Source organism: Camelus ferus, chromosome 5 (genome assembly GCF_009834535.1).
Source record: "Camelus ferus isolate YT-003-E chromosome 5, BCGSAC_Cfer_1.0, whole genome shotgun sequence".
Classification (NCBI taxonomy): domain Eukaryota; kingdom Metazoa; phylum Chordata; class Mammalia; order Artiodactyla; family Camelidae; genus Camelus; species Camelus ferus.
In genome coordinates this window covers 17,087,823-17,105,740 of record NC_045700.1, presented here as the reverse complement: position 1 = coordinate 17,105,740, position 17,918 = coordinate 17,087,823, and the positions used below count along the sequence as shown (strand labels likewise).

The window sequence follows — 17,918 nt, the reverse complement described above, 5'->3', positions numbered from 1 at the left end:
TCACTAGAATCTATTTGTAACCTCAAAATCAATACTCATAGCATTTTCAGTCATTTGAAGACATGTGCAGAGAAACAAAACATACAAGTTACCTGAATGCATGTTCATAACTCAGGTTGAACAAGGCAAATTTCTGTCATCAAGTTTTAAAATTAGATTTTGCATCAAAATGTAAATAAACTGAACATTTGGAAGCAAAAAACAAATAGTACAATTTATTCTTAATTCTAAATACTCATTTACTATTTCAGTAAGTTTCCCTTTAGAAACACTTCCCCTAAAGTTTTTGTATTCCAATATAATAATGTACAAGTACTGATCCTAATTATAATCAAAACCCTAACGTTTAGTAGCCATTTTTCTTTGTAAGTTATAATTTAAAATAGTTCTTAAAACTTACTGTCTAGGTTTTCCAAAATGTCTACCTACCAGCCAGTGTTTCCCAAAGCAATAGATACAGAACTCAGAAGAAGATTGCACTTAGATTCACTGAGAACAGCATCATTGTTTGCAGCAGGGGCAATCACCACAAATTCTCGGAGTCCATACCTTAAAAAAAAAACACTGCCATTAAACAGGGAAAAATGTCAGAATACAAAAATCTATTATTTGAGAAACGTGAAAAAACTTCCCTGAAGGAAAGTTAGGTCAGAACTACAGGTGCGTCTTTCTTTCTCTCGTTCTTTGTCTTTCTTTCTTTCATGGCAACTGAACCTGTAACAACCTGGATTTCCTTCACTTGGTGAAAAATTTCCATCACTCACCTATTATTTTCCCCTATTCTTTACAAATTAGGAGAAATTTAATGAAATCACAAAGAAACAACATTAAAAGACAGTTTTCTCTTAAATATTAGGTTTCAAAACTGAAAGATGAAAGCCAGCACTTAAATCTTATGTTAATTAAGCCCACTAATGTGGAAATATAAAATTTAATTGGTTCCTTAAATGTCAGGAGAACAATTATCAGCCATGATGTACTTCTGCTGTCTAAAAGTGAGAACATGGTTTACTTAAGGATCCTAATTAAAGAATTCTTATATTCTTTCACTCAATAACACATATTAGATAGGAATCACAAAATTATCAGAAAATGGCTTACTCTTCCTATGATATCTTACTTATCTTAGAATAATAAAAACTTCTCATTTAGTTGACAAGTCCTTTTAAAACCACAAATTTGCAGCCAAAATGTACAAACATGTTAAGGTCAAACTGTGATCTTGCCTCCTGAAAATTCCTGTCCTATTCAATGTATTTTTATTTAATAGTTTTTTTAAATATAGAAAATGATTTATATAAAGCATTACTCATCTAATTTATTTCAACTATATGTCAAAAGTTATGAATACTTATTTTTATGAACATTCTCCTCAAGAAATCCTTAAAACAGCAGTTAAAGAAAAAAGGTTTTAAAATGTTAAAAGTTCAACTCATAATTTGTTTACTGTTTGGATGACAATTTATTTCATCTTCTCATCTCGCCTCCACCCTCCTACCCCTGAAGTCAAAACTAGTTATGCAGAGGTAACATCAAATACTGAAAGGAACCCAGAGCTGTGAATTTAAGCTTTAAAGGTCTTTAAACATAGTTTTCTTCTTTCCTTTCTTAATGTCCTTGGAAGAAAGAAAACAAAACAAGCAAATATTTTTCACAGTATCCCACCCACTATAGTGAAACCATTGTCAACAGTTTCTTAGTCATTCTTCCAGAATTATTGCATCTGTCCATGTATTCAGCCTATCCTCAAAAAAGATTATATCAACTTTCTGTACCTTCTTTTCAAAGGCTCATCTCCCCTACTGATCAGTACTTTGTTTCCAGTTTTGTGCTGTTGCAACAATACTGCAATTGTCTAGTTCCACAAATTATATCTGTGGGACAAATTCCTAGAAGTTAAGATGCTGGATAAAAGAACATCTGTATCTTTAACACTGACAACTGTTGCCAAACTACCTCTTCCCCCTCCACAAACGTACAAACTGTACTAGTGTATATGCCTTTTCACAAAAAGTAAGTCAAAGCGAACTGCTTCCTATTTATCTGCAATAAAATTCAATCCTCTGTGTCTTTGTTTCCACTACCTGGAATGTTTCCCCTGGTCAACTGCCATCACCAATATCAATAGATCCTTTTTTTTTTTTTTTTTTGAAGATTCACCTCAAATAACATGCTGTCACCCCTGTTAAATATGCTATTTTGATTTCTAATGTATTATAATTATCTTTAAATGATCAATATACAACAGTTGGCCAAAAGGTACATGAAAAGATGCTTAACATCACTATTCATCAGGGAGATGCAAATCAAAACCACAATGACGTATCACCCTATACCTTTTAGAATGCTTATCATCAAAAAGAAAAGAAAATAACCAGTGTTGGTAAGGATGTGGAAAAAAGAGAACCCTTGAGCATTGTTCATGGGAATGTAAACTGCTGCAGCTACTATGAAATACAGTATAGAGGTTCCTCCAAAAAAATTAAAAATAGAGCTACCATATGATCCAGTAATTCCACTTCTGGGTATTTATTCCAAGAAGACAAAAACACTAATTCAAAAAGACATATACATCCCCATGTTCACTGCAGCATTATTTACAACAGCCAAGATATGTAAACAACATAAGTATCCACTGATGGATGAATGGATAAAGAAAACGTATGCATATATAGTGGAATACTATTCCATCATAGAAAAGATGCTATTTGCAACATGGATGGATTTGAGGGCATTATGTTAAGTGAAGTAAGTCAGAGAGAAAAAGACAAAATACCATATTCTTGCTTTATATGGAATCTGAAATAAAAAATAAAAATAAAAAACAAAACAAAAACACTGAGCTCATAGATACAGACAACAGATTGGTGGCTGCCAGAGGTGGAGTATGGGAGGTGAAGGGATCAAAAAGTAGAAATTTCCAGTTATAAAGTAAGTCATGGGGATGTAATGTACAGCACAGTAACTATACTTAATACTATACTGCATATTTGAAAGCTGGTAAGAGAATAAATATTCTAAGTTCAAAGTTCTTATAACAAGAAAAAAAATGTTTTAACTTTGTATTGTGATACATATTAACTAGACTTACTGTGGTGATCACTTCACAATGTATACAAATACCAAATCATTATGTTGTACACCTGAAGCTAATACAACATTATATATCAATTATACCTCAAAAAAAAAAAAACCCAAAAAACAAAAATCCAACCCAGAAGTTAGGTTGTTTTGTCCACAACGGCTTTGTGCCAATCCAGAAACTGGACTGTACTTGATAAACCTCCTACTGGCAATGTCGAGGAATTAATTTTTTTAAAAAGATCAATGTAACTCATTATTTCAGTTTCCCTACTAGAACTACTTGAGGCCTGATACCATGCTTTCATCGAGTAAACAAACACTAGGTGAGAGCTTTAAAAAATGAGCAAAAATCAACAACCCAAAACAGATTAAAAATGGACAAAGGACTTCAACAGACATTACTCCAAAGATACACAAATGGCAAATAAGCACAGGAAAAGATGTGGCCAACATCACTAATTATTAGGGAAATATGAATCAAAACCACAAGAAACTACTTCACATCTGTTAGAATGGCTATTATTAGAAAAGCAAAACAAAACAGGAAATAAGTGTTGGCAAGGATATGGAAAAATTACAATGCTTGAGCATGACTGATGGGAATGTAAAATGGTACAGCTGCTACGGAAAATAGTACAGTGGTTCTTTAAAAGTTTAAACACAGAATGACCAGCAATTCCACACCTGGGTAAATATCCAAGAGAACTAAAGGTAGGGACCCAAACAGATATCTGAACACCAATGTTCACAGCAGCATTATTCATAGCAGACAAAAGGTGGAAACAAACCAAGTGCCCAGTGACAGATGACTGGATAAACAAAACGTGGGACATACATACAATGAGCTTTAAAAAGGAATGACATTCTGATACATGCTACAACATAGATGAAATTTGAATACATTATGCTAAGTGAAATAAGCCAGTCACAAAAGGTTAAATATTTTATGCTTATACTTACGAGACACACACACAGTAGTCAAACCCATAAAGACAGAAAATAGAATGGTACTTATCAGGGGCTGGGATAGAAGGGAATGAGGGGTGATTGTTTAATGGGTATAGAGTTTCAATAGTTGAAGACAAAAAAGTTCTAAAGATGAATAGTGGTGATGGGTGCACAAAAATGTGGAAGTACTTAATGCCACTCAGCTGTGCACTTAAAAATGTTAAGAAGTTTTGTTATATCTTACCACAATAAAAAAAATTAAGCATAATAAATGATCAAAAGAATCAGCAAATAATATGTATTTTCAATAGTAAGAAATATAAACAGCCAATAATTCTATTAAAAGATGTTCAGGCTACTGGCCAAGATAGCAAAGTAGAGAGATTCACTTCCGGCTAGAGGCTCAGAGGAGAAAGTGGTAGCCACTTGGTAGACAGAACTAAGGGAAACTGACACCGAGGGTCCCTGTGATCCCCAGCCCTAGACGCTAGTCAGCAGGGACAAGCCTTCAAAGGATCTCAAAATCATTATGCTGAGTGAAAGAAGCCAGACTCAAATGGTTACCATACGATTCCATCTCTATGACACTCCTGAAAGGACAAAACTATGGTGACTAAGAAGATATCAGGGACTGCCAGACATTATAACAGAGAAGAGGAGTTTCGGGGAGGTTACAAAACGGTTCTATTATCTTGACTGGGGTGGCAGTTTAAAAAAATCTATACATGTGTTAAGGTTCAGTGAACTGTTCATCAAAAAAAAAAAAAGCCAATTTACTGTATGTTAACTTTAAAAAGTAAACAGGAATGTTAAAAAACTACTAACAACTGATTTTCATTAATACATAGAAATAAATCACAAATGATTCAGTACTACATAGAAAGGTTTCATGTATTCATTCTATGAATACTTAATTATTGATGATGTGTCAAATACAGATTTTTGAAATATATATTAAAAAGCTAAAGAGAAATTACATAACAGCATTCAGATTGACAGATGTACTATGTGTTATCTTACTAATTCTCACAGGTGCACATTACTTATTATAGAAACCAACGCACAGAAATTAAGTAACTTGCCTGAAGTTGCTGAGATAACAAGCACTTGAGCTAGAAATTAAACATAAGTTTATCTAATTCACTGTCTGGCCAAAGAGTAGGTGTTTCATTAATGTTGAATGAATGAAAGCATGCAAATGCATGCTCTGTGATATCATGCTGCCTTCTGATATATTTTGTCATGTCAAGCGTATGTATTCACATTTTAGAAGACCAGAAGAAAATGTGGATGGGTTAAATTCAATGGGTAATTTATTTATTAAATTCCTTTTATAGCTAAGTTCACAGTTTTTAAAAGATCACAGTAAAATAACAGGAATATTTATGAAACATTACCCAGTTTATTGGCACTTGCAAATAATTTTTTTTAATGTGCTATATAATCTACTTGATTTAGTAATCACAATTGAAGAAAAGAGAAACACAGATAGCATTGTTTTCCCTTCCTTAGAAATTGCTTAATGAAAAAATCAAAAGACCAACTCACACCAACAGAATAATTTAAAAACAGTATATATAAATTTCCTTTAACGAGGTCTTCTTTATTGACCATATACTTATACTTGGGCCATTTTGGTGGTAGTATGTTTTAAGATCACCCTCTCCAAAATAAATAAAGAGATACTGTCAATAATTAAAAAAGAGAAAAAGACCTTTTAAAAGATTGAAAGACCTTTCAAATGTGATATACCTGTTATATTAATGTATCACAGTTATAACTGAGAAATGAGTTTTGGTGTTATGACTGAGATCAACATTTTATTTCAATTCCATTTCCAACAATATATATTAAATTTTCCATGATACTGAAGTGTTCTATGCTAGTCATCAGAATTATAGTTAGGCACAACCTAGATTATTACATATACTGTGCAGAAAAGAGTTTACAGCAGACCTATAACTGTTATGTTTAGAAAGGTCTACTCGCAAAGCTGACCTTTGTCTGGCACCTGGAACTTGGATTCGGGGAGAAGTCTCACCATTTTCCGTAACTGGTAAGACTTAACTGTGCCTAAACTATTTGTACAAACAACATGGTTTATTCTGAACAACTGCTTTCCTTCTATAAGTCTGAAATTTTGCTATGTACCAGTCAGAGGGTACCTATGTGACCAGCCCCTAATTAAAAACTGGAAAGCTGAGCCTCCAACAATCTTCTCTGGTAGACAATGTTCCATATGTATTGTCACAACTTGTTGCTAAAGGCATTGAATATGTCCTGTGTGAGACTCCATTAGGAAAGGACTCTTAAGCACTTGCACTTCCTCCAGACTTTGCTTCAGGCACCTTTTCCCTTTGCTGATTCTGCTCTGAATGCTGTCACTGTAAGAAACCATAGCAGTAAGTGCAACTACATGCTGAGTCCTGTGCATCCTTCTAGCAAATCACAGAACCTGGGGGCAGCCTGGGGGCCTCCCCAACATACTAAAGTTATCTGAGTAAAATATATACCTACCATCTTACCAGGCAATGAGCTCTTGGAGGAAAGTCATTATTCATACACAACAAATCTTGCATAGATTGTGGAATAGTATCTGCAGAAACATTTGATAATGAAAAAGTTAGTATGTTCATTCTAAGGCAGAATCATACAGTATGATTTAAAGAAATCATTTTGCAGTTTTGCGATTTTTTTTTTTGCAATTGTTTGCAAAAGATTTATGTCTAGGGCTAACCCTAAGATTTGGAGGGACACTAATGTCTCCATCTCTCTCTTTTCTTCAGATTGTACTTAGAAGTCTGTCAACTCTGTATCACCTCCTATGCCTATCCTTTGCTCACTCCTGGCAACTTTTAAATGTTCCTGTAAAACCACTAAGCAGCTTCCCATGTATAACCTATATACATAAATGCATTGCTACCTGCTAATAAGACATTAATCTCAATGATCATTATTTATACTCATAAATGCATAGTAAATTCAAAGCATAAAGAATGTTCATTAAAAAGACTTACTTTTGCTATACAGCCATAATTGCTTAGCAAATTTATATTTTGTTAGTTTGCAAAAAGAACAGAACACTAACGATTTGATGCTCTACTTACCTAAAGCAATAAGCAACTCTAACAAATCAAAGATTAGTGGTCCAATCTTTTGACCTCTGATAATATACTTTTAAAGGTCTACCTCCAAATTAACTGATCTGATGGTTTGCTTGTAACTTCTACCATCAGTTACAGCTTCAATCACAACCAAATTAAAACTGCCCAATATATACATGCATGCAACAATAAGGCCTTAACTATCTTAAATCCATTCATCTTCTCTCATACCACAGTCTCCTTCATTTATTCATCTCAGAAACACTGATCCTAAGCCTCCTTATTACAACAACTTTTCCGTGATGTATGATCTTTCTTCAAATTAACAACACTTAAGATTTCTGTACCTTAAACAGTTTCTTTCATTAATCAGTAGAATGTAGGAGCTGGAAATCTCTGGGCCATTACCGGACTTCCCACCAGTTTATATATTTCCCTCACCCCTTATTTCTCAAGTACACATATTCATATTCTGGTTAATTATTTTATTTTGCTGTATAACTGTCTTAACATATGTATACACGTGGTCAGTATTATCTCTTAGCTTATGAATCTAAATGCAGATCCTATCTAATTGTTTTTTTCTGTGAGAATAACATATATAACAAAAGAGGTAACAATTTTATTCCTATACAAGAACAGGCACAAATATTTCAGGCGTGCACTTATAAATGATAATATTTTGACAGAAAAACTTTTAAAACATATTCTGCATATTTATCTTCTGAGTGAATGAAGAATATTTGACCAACAGATACAAAATTCATATTTTTTAATACCTTGCTTACTCACTGTTATACACTAGCGTTGGATGATGTGACGTATTAACAACTATAAGCACTATTTACTGAGTACCTAGCATGGGTCAAGTACTGAGATACTTTTCACTTTAAGTAGGCAAAACAAAATTTAACAAAATTAAAATATTAATTCAAAATTAGAAGTTACAGCATTTCAAGTCAGCAATACATTATTAGATTATTATATTAAAAAAGACTCTCTTAAAATGGATCTTTCCCTTAAAATGATTGATAATATAAATTCAAGTTGCAAGTTTGTAAATTACTCCTAAGAAATAAAATAAATGTTTTGGGAAAGAAACTAACTTAAAATCCTTTATTATGCTGCAGAGGATGTTTCCCAACTTGAATACTAACTGCAGTGCTTGTACAGAGCCTGTAACATTACTAATCATGAGATTGCTGCTTATGTACAGTATTTTATTAAATTTTCCCATTAACCCTCCAGATAGTATTATTTCATTTTATTAATGAAATCAGTCAAGTTTAGACAGGCCAAGTAAGTAGAAAAACCAGAATTTAACCCACATGATCTAACTCCAAAGTATGGGGTATATCTAAAACATGCCACTGACTAATCAGTAAGTAACTTTTATTTTAATCCTTCAAAGCCCAGCTTAGTTGTTTTATTCTGCACAACATCTTCTCTGATCTCTCGGGATTAAAAGCGATCTTTTCTGCTCTGCACTCCAGTACAACTCTGTGCTTTGGGATGGCACTTATCACTTTTTACCTCCTATTATTGTTACTTACTTATAGACCTTATCTCCCCTACTGGAAAGTAAATTTCTTTTTTCAATTGGGCTTAGCAGAGTCCCTAGCACATACTAGGTACTCAATAACTATTTGTTGATTTAATTAATTTTAAAATGAACGACGGTGTGATTCTTCTTCTGCAAAGATCATACTCTACTTCAGATACAGTGAAACAACTCTGCATATGTAAAACATCTCCAGAGGATACTACTTAATAAAGAGAACTAAATTCACAGTTCAAAATTACAATCACTCTTACAAGTCGAGTTTAAAAATAAGCAGTAAAAACTTACCTTCTAATACTTCATCCTTTCCTTCTTTATCTGTGGATTCTTGTACAAGATAATGATGAGTGACTGAGAACTTGAAGTCAGCAAATGAAATTTCATCTGATTTCTCTTCCCATGTGCCAGAAGTAAATATACCCTGTATTTAACAAAAAAGAAAAGAAAAAGCATCTGCCTTAACTATTGAAAGGTAATTCAGTAGTTACCATTAGATTTATTAACCACCGATTTTTTTTGCCCTTCTTCTGCCCATTAATCTAGAAGTTTCATCCTATATTTATCCTCCCCATAATGAAAAGGAAAAATATACAGAGGTGAATAAAACCAAGAGGAAGTTATTTTATAAATGATTTATCACAGTGTTCCTTTAAAAAGAAAGTTCCCCTAGAATATTAATTATAAAGTGACTTACAATATTATAATTTTCAAGTAATTTTTATGAGTCTTTATATAAAATCATGAATATACAGTAAATCTCATGCCTCTTCTCATCAAAAAAACTCTCAAAACCCTTTCTTCCAATAGCAGGATCTCTATGAGTAACTTTTAACTGAAAATTGTTAAATTTCATAAATGGTAAAAATCAGAAAAAAATATATAGCAATAAAATATAATTTTATTACAAAAATCACAAAACTAATAATATCACTATGTAGTACACAGCATTGCTGGACATTAGAAATGCTTCAGAAAAAAGCCTGTAAAATCAACTTAAGTGATATGACATCTGTAGCACTCACTTGCTCAACAGGTTTCTGCAAGCTTCTTTACCAAGCTTTGGCATTCAAACATTTTTATTTAAATAGCAACATCATGATTGGAAAACATTTAAATTAAAGGTTCCAAAGAGCCCCCTTACTTATACAATGTAATTATAAAAAGGGATTTTTTTTTCCCACAAGGCCTCTAATCTCCCATTGCTATTCTCTCCATGAGAGAGGTATACAGTCATTACAGCATAGCACCACTTCAGAAACACCAACCCAGCAACTTCCAATCACAGAGTCCCAAACTAGATAGAAAATATGTAAGGAATGATTCTGTGAGTTACTGAGTTTTTAACAAATGTGATCACACCTAACATATTAACACCCAACAGTTTTATGTGTGTTCCTAGCAAAGTATTTACAATTCTGAATTGAGTTAAATCATATTTTAAATGTCCTAAGAATATCATATGTGAATACATCAAATAGCAATCTCTTTATTAGGATAAATACCATGTATGATACATATCAAAAACTATGATTTTTATATATTAGGTCTCTTTAAAGTGAGGTTAACCTGTGTTAAATTAAGATATATATGGCCAGTACCAAAAGTCTCAAACTGTAACAAGTAATAAATGATATAAATAAGAGCTTGGTTTGCTAGGAGGAATGCCCACTATAAAGCAGTGAAAGCTAAAACTACAGTAGGGGGAAAGGTCCAGAATGAGGGATAAGTCCCCTTTTCAAGCTTGCAGAAAATCTGAATATTCTTTTTAAATGATTCAAAGAAACACTATCCGACCCTAAGCCTGGATTCTAGGTACTACTGGTGACCTTATCAAACAGCTATCTCAAGTGGATTTGGTTCTGTTCAAAAGAGAGGGCATCCAGGTTCTGTATCCAAAACAAACTTTTTAAGATAATTTAACTTAACTGGAAAACAAAACTCCAACCTCCATTCTGCAATTCCATTATGATACAATCACTTGACACCAAATTCCAGTATGGTGTATATTAACTATTCGACACACAAAGGACAACTCTAGTTCAAAATTAATCTACTAATTCATCAAAAATAACCTCTAATGGCCATAAGCAGACAATAAAAAGAAATAAGCATATAGACTAGAAAGAAATAAAACTGTCTCCATTCACAGATGACCTGATTATGTACATAAAATATCCAAACTACAAAGTACTAAAACTAACTAATGAGATTATGAAGTTGTAGAATTCAAGGTCAGTATACAAAAATCACCTTTATTTTTATATACTTACAGCAAACTCCTGGGAAATGAAATTTTTTAAAATACCACTCTTATAAATATCTAGGGAAAAAATTTAATGAAAGATGAGCAAGAACTCTACCTAAAAATATCTCAAAACACTGCTAAAAGATATTAAAGACCTAAACAGAAATACATCATGTACATGGATTGGAAGACACAACATCATTAAGATGTCAATTCTCTCCAAATTGACCTATAACTTTAACAAAATCCTAATCAAAATCCTTAATCAAAATTTCATAAAAATTGACAAGCTGATTCTATAACTAATATGAAAATCCAAAGAACCTAGAATTAGCTCAAATAATTTTGATGAAAAAGTATACTACTTGATTTTAAGACTTACATTGCTATAGCAATTAAGACAGTATATTGGCATAAAGACAAATAGATCAATGAAACGTAACACAGTCCAGAAATACATTCACACCAATACTTTGTTTTTTTAACAGAGGAGCTACTACAATTCAGGAGGGAAAGGACAATCTTTGCAATAAGTGGTTCTGAAATAATTAGATATTCATATGAAAGAAAGCACAGTATCTTCACAACCTTGAAATAGGCAAAGATTCCTTTGACAGGACACAAAAGGCACTAACAATTAAAATCAAAAACTGAGAAAATAAACTTCAGTAAGATAAACTTGCTTATCAAAGGACACAAGAAAATGAGTGGGAAGCCATGGGCTGGAGAAAAAAATTCAAAATACATATATCTGACAAGATTCACAACTATGTATATGATGATAATTTTAAAAACTAAACAATTCAATTTTTTAATGAGCAAAATACTTGAACAGATACTTAGCAGTTATGAATGACTATTAAATACAGTTAACTGTGAAAAATAACTAGGTATTATTGAATATCAGCAGTCATCAGTGAAATGAAAATTAAAACCAAAATGAGACACTACTTCACACCCAATAAGATGAATAAAAATAAAAATCTGACAATGCCAAGTGTCAGAGAGAATATAAAGCAACTTGAAATCTCATAAACTGCTTAGAATATAAAATGGTACAATCTTGTACTTTAGAATATTAGAAATATTCTCAAATGCAAACCAAAATTATAATGAGGTATCACTTCATATCAGTCAGTTTGACAGTTTCTAATAAAACTGAACACAAGACCCAGCAAATCTGCTAATATATTCAGGAAAAATCAAAGCATATGTTCACCAAATTGTTCACAGCAGCTTTATTATTAACAGTAAAAAATTGGAGAAAATTTAAATATTAAAGGAGAAAGGATAAACATATTGTGGTACAGTCATATAATACAAAGAATGATTAGGGCAACATGGATGAATTTTGAAAACATTATGTTGAGCAAAACAGTCAGACAAAAAGGATGCATGATGTATGATTCCACTTATATGAGGCTCAAGAACAGGTAGAACTAATATATAGTGAAGGAAGAAAGAATGACAGTTACTTACAGAATTGACTGGAGAAACAAGGAATCTTTCTATATTTTTATTTTAGATGGTGGTAACATGGGTACATACATCTATCAAAATAAACTGTATACCTGAATTTTGTACATTTTACTATGTGTAAATTATAACCCAATAAAGGAAAAAATCAGTATGATACCCACTAAAAAGAGATAAGGAGACATGGGGGAAAATTATAACTTCTGAGGAAAATGTGACAGGTAGGGAGCAGATGCTTTTTTTTCCAAAGAAAAGATAATGGTAATTATGTAAGAACAACATGTACTAACATCATCATAATTTGGACCCAACAATCCTTTCCAGTTATCTTTCAACTTACTCAATAAATTATAGGTAATTAAGAAATATTCTCAAATGCAAATCAAAACTACAATGAGGTTATCATCTCACACCAGTCAGAATGGCTGTCATGAAAAAGCCCACAAATGATAAATGCTGGAGAGGCTGTGGAGAAAAGGGAGCCCTCCTACACTCTTGGTGGGAATGTAGTTTGGTGCAGTAGTTGTAGAAAACAGTATGGAGATTCCTCAAAAGACCAAAAATAGATTTAACATATGATCCAGCAATCCCATTCCTGGGCATATATCCAGAGGGAATCTTAACTCAAAAAGACACATGCACCCCAATGTTCATAGCAGCACTGTTTACAACAGGCAAGACATGGAAACAACCTAAATGTCCATCGACAAATGACTGGATAAAGAAGCTGTGGTATATATATGTACAATGGAATTACTATTCAGCCATAAAAAAGAATAAAATAATGCCATTTGCAGCAACATGGATGGACCTGGAGACTGTCATCCTAAGTGAAGTAAGCCAGAAAGAAAAAGAAAAATACCATATGATATCACTTATATGTGGAATCTAAAAAAAAAAAAAAAAAGACAAATGAACTTATTTACAAAACAGAAAAAGATTCATAGACATAGAAAACAAATTTATGGTTACCAGGGGGAAGAGGGTGGGAAGGGATAAACTGGGAGTTCAAGATTTGCAGATACTACTATACACAAAATAGATAAACGTTTGGACTGTATAGCACAGGCAACTATACTCTGTATCTTATAATAACTTATGGTGAAAAAGAATATGAAAACAAATATATGTGTGTTCATGTATGACTGAAGCATTATGCTGTACACCAGAAATTGACACAACATTGCAAACTGACTATACTTCAATAAATACATATATATATATACAAAAAAAAAAAGGGACAAGAAATATTCTCAGTCAGAACTTTGGAGGGCCCAAGACCTCAGCAAGATGAAGATCACTCTCTTAGTTGAGCCCTTTACAATGTCAGGCCCAGACTATTTTAACAGCTTTCCTGTTATAGGATGGTCTCCACATCTCTGTCCTATAATCCTTCTTCCACATGGTTATCCTCCTAAAATACAAACCTGGTATTGTTCCTCTTCCATTTAAAATACATTAGTGGATTTCCATAACCACTATATAGTGGTTATATAGTGGCCTCTAGAGGTGTTTAATCACGTATTCTATCAGTAAAAGATTTTGAGTATCCGTCTCCATATATGTATATTTTTATTAACAAATTAATCAACATGTATCAATAGATTGTTTTTGCTTTATGTATCATATGTACAAACATTTAAAAGGAATGTAAACATGTAATATAATTAGAAGTTATAATACACAAGTGGCTCACCACAAGCACATCTAAGGGTGGCATGCACCTACTCTGGCAGAAATACAAAGCCTGCAAAGCTGGCCTATTCCTTTACCCAGTTACCATCTCCCACAGTTATCTTGCATCTACCTAGTGTTACAATGCCTAATAACTTATATTTCCCCAGAGGTGTGCTTTCTCTTTGACACTGCAGAGACTATTTATCCTGCTCTTCTCTATTTTCTCTTAGCACACTTTTATATATTCATTCCTCAAAATGTTATCTCATCCTAAATGTTACTTCTTGCAGAAAGTCTGCCATGATTATTTCCATGAAAGGTAATGATTCTGTCTTGTTCAAATCACTAGAATAGCATCTTATTCTAGTCATTTATTTATATGCATATTTCTCCATTAGACTGTGAAGAGCAAAAACTATGTTCTATTCTTTGCAGCCCAGAACTTAACAGTGCCTATGTGCTTAATAAGTATCTTAGAAATTACCTTTTTCCATATTCAGAAAATCTCCCATATTTCCCAAATACACTGAAAATATCAGTGTATTTCAGTAAGTATACTAAACGTATAGACTGAGATCTAGTCTAACAACCTGAAATAGCACACAACCCAATCCAAAAGGTATTCTCTCAACAGACTTGTGGTTGCCAGGGGGGCGGGAGGTGGGAAGGGATAGACTGGGATTTCAAAATTGTAGAATAGATAAACAAGATTATACTGTATAGCACAGAGAAATATACACAAAACGTTATGGTAGCTCACAGAGAAAAACAATGTGACAATGAGTGTGTATATGTCCATGTATGACTGAAAAATTGTGCTGAACACTGAAATTTGACACATTGTAAAATGATTATAAATCAATAAAAAATGTTAAAAAAAAAAAAAAAGGTATTCTCTCTGACTTGAACTGATATATGTCCATCACAGTCTTCAAAGTGAGTTTCTTAGTGAAATTAACTTTATCACTGTATAGGTTAGACACAGATAGGTAAACTCACAGCCTTCCTGGATTAAGAGAGTCTCTATTAACACTAAACATAAGCCATCTTTAAGATTTACTTGTTATCAGAACCAAATTTCACATCTTAATGTACCATTAAAAATGTAATCTTTCATTTTTAAATTAAAAATCTATTTAAATTATTGTTTAACAAATTATTAAATTTTTCTTCTACTGACAAAAGCAACACAATCTTGAAAAGGAGGAAAATATAGTAAAGCATAAAACATAGTGAGTTTTTTTTCCATTTTTTTTGAGCACAGAGCTGTGGTTCTCAACCTAATTAGAATTTATAATCACCTACAAGGCTTTAAAATAAAGTACTGATAACCAGGCTCCACAACAGACCAATTAAATAAGAATCAGGTTGTGCCTAAATATAAGAATTTTTCAAAAGCTTCCCAAGTGATTCTAATGTACAGCCAGGGTAAACAACCACTTGGTATAGAGCTGAAAATCAAAGTTTTCATGCACTGATAGAGGAAATCCATTTGAATGTTTGCAACACTGAAATACCAATAAATATTAAAAAGGCATCTATGTTAGGACCATTGAATATCCACATGCAAAAAAATGAACTTGGACCCATTTCTAGTCATGAAAATTAACTCAAAGTGGATCACATATTCTAAATGCAAGAGCAAAACCTATAGATACCATCAAGAACGTGAAAAGACAACCCACAAGGACACATGTTACAACATGGAGAATGGGAGAAAATATCTTGAATTACATACCTCATAAGGGACTTGTATCCAGAATATATGAAGAACTCTTACAACTGAATAATAAAAAGACAATCCAACTTAAAAATGGGCAAAAGATCTGAATAGACATTTTTCTAAGAAGATACACAAATGGTCAATAAGAACATCAGAAAATGTTCAACATGAACAGCCATTAGGAAAATGCAAACCAAGGCCACAATGAGATATTACTTCCTATCCACTAGGATAGCTATAGTTAGAAAGATAATAATAAAGGAGATCAACTGGTGGAGTAAAAGGATGCTGAGCTCACCTCCCCTACACAAACACATCACAACACAGCTACATGTGGAGCAATTCATACTGAAAATAACTGGAGACTGACAGACTCTTCTACAACCAAGCTAGAAGAAAGAACCAAAGTCCAGTAGAAAGCAAGGAGAAGCAATCAGAACCCGCAGCACTAGGAGGGGAACAGAAGAGTGGGATATCACAGGCTCAGAGATTTTCCCTGGGAAGTGAGCAGTCCAAGCCACATATTGGGCACCCCAGCCCTGGGGTCCAATGCCAGAAAGACAAGTCTCCTTAGCTGGGTTGAAAACCAGTGAGACTTACAGGAGGGCCATAAGAAACTGAGATCCTGCTCCTGAAAAATACACACACATGCTTGCTTACTTCCAGAAACAAGGTAAAGGAAGAAGACTGAAACTTCCTTGGGCTCTGGTCAGTTTCCCACACCACACAAAAGTGCACCCCGGGCCATACCAAGCACCTGCTCCAGCTCCTTTAGCTATGGTGCTGCTCCCCACAAGAACAAAGGCTGCCATTGCCATTGTGCATTTTGTGGGGATGGAGCCAGGTGAGGCTGGTGCTTATGGAGGTGGTAGATGGGAGGCTGTCTAGACCTCTAACTGGTGTGTGGAGACTGTCCCAGGACACAACCCAGCCCACATCAGGCACTTGCTCTGGCCCCTACTGCTTCAGAGCTGCTCCCCTTTGGGACAAAGGTGCCACTGCCAGGAGTGGAGAAAGCGCACATTTAGAGGGAGTGGAACTAGCTTGGACTGACCCTGAAGGCTTCTGCTCCAGTACCTTCGGACCAACCCCCATAGGGATATGTCAGCCACCAAGCACAGGCAAAGCTCTGGCTCTGGTTCTAGCTCCTCCATCTCCAGCCCCACTTCCCACCAAGGTGATAGCTGCCATCTCTCATGACCCATGCTCATATCAGATCCAGCTCTCCCTCGAAAGCCACTGAGCACATTCAGAATGCATAAAGATGCTCCCACATAAGGACACCCCTTCAAGACCATGACAGGTAACTTTAACCTAATTTCATAGAGACAGAGAAAGTTAAGCAAAATGAGAAGACAAAGAAATCTGTTTCAAACAAAAGAACAAAAAAAAAAAAAAAAAAAAAAAAAAACCTGAAAAAACAACTAATGAAACAGAGATAATTTGCCAGATAAAAAGTTAAAATCACTAGTGTAAGAACAGTAACTGAACTTGGGAAGAAAACAGATGAACACAATGAGAATTTTAACAAGAAACTAGAAAATATAAAAAAGAATCCATCAGAGCTGAAGAATGCAATAATTGAAGTGAAAAACACACTAGAAAGCATTAATAGCAGAATGGGTAATACAAAAGAACATATAAGTGGTCTAGAGTATATAATAATGGAAACTAGCCAATCAGAACAGCAAAAAGAAAAACAGATTTTAAAAATGAGAACAGTTTATGGAAGCCCTGGTACAATACCAAGCATATAAACATTCACATTATAGCGATTGCAGAAGGAGAAGAAAGAAAAGTCAAAAATGTATCTGATCCAACTATGGCTGAAAACTTTCTGAACCTGAAGAAGGAAACAGATATCAGATATAGACAGCACAGAGGGCCCCATAAAAGATGAACCCAAAGGGACCAGCACCAAGACATATCATAATTAAAATGGCAAAAGTTAAAAAGAATTCCAAAGGCAGTGAGAGAAAAGCAAATAGTCACTTACAAAGGAACCCCCATAAAACTATCAGCAGAGTTTTCTGCAGGAACTCTGCTGGCCAGAAGGGAGTGCCATGATATATTTTAAGTGCTAGCAATCTAATATACTTT

The 17,918-nt window shown here is 33.8% G+C and overlaps 1 protein-coding gene across 1 annotated transcript in view; it reads right to left on the bottom strand.

The window, feature by feature from the left end:
• The window catches only part of RAB3GAP1 (RAB3 GTPase activating protein catalytic subunit 1), a 94,887-nt gene that overhangs the window by 49,002 nt on the left and 27,967 nt on the right, over positions 1-17,918 (bottom strand). Inside the window, 3 exon segments of the mRNA XM_006186775.3 lie at positions 430-549; positions 6,550-6,628; positions 8,986-9,118. Of these exon segments, the coding sequence (XP_006186837.1) occupies positions 430-549; positions 6,550-6,628; positions 8,986-9,118 (332 nt within the window).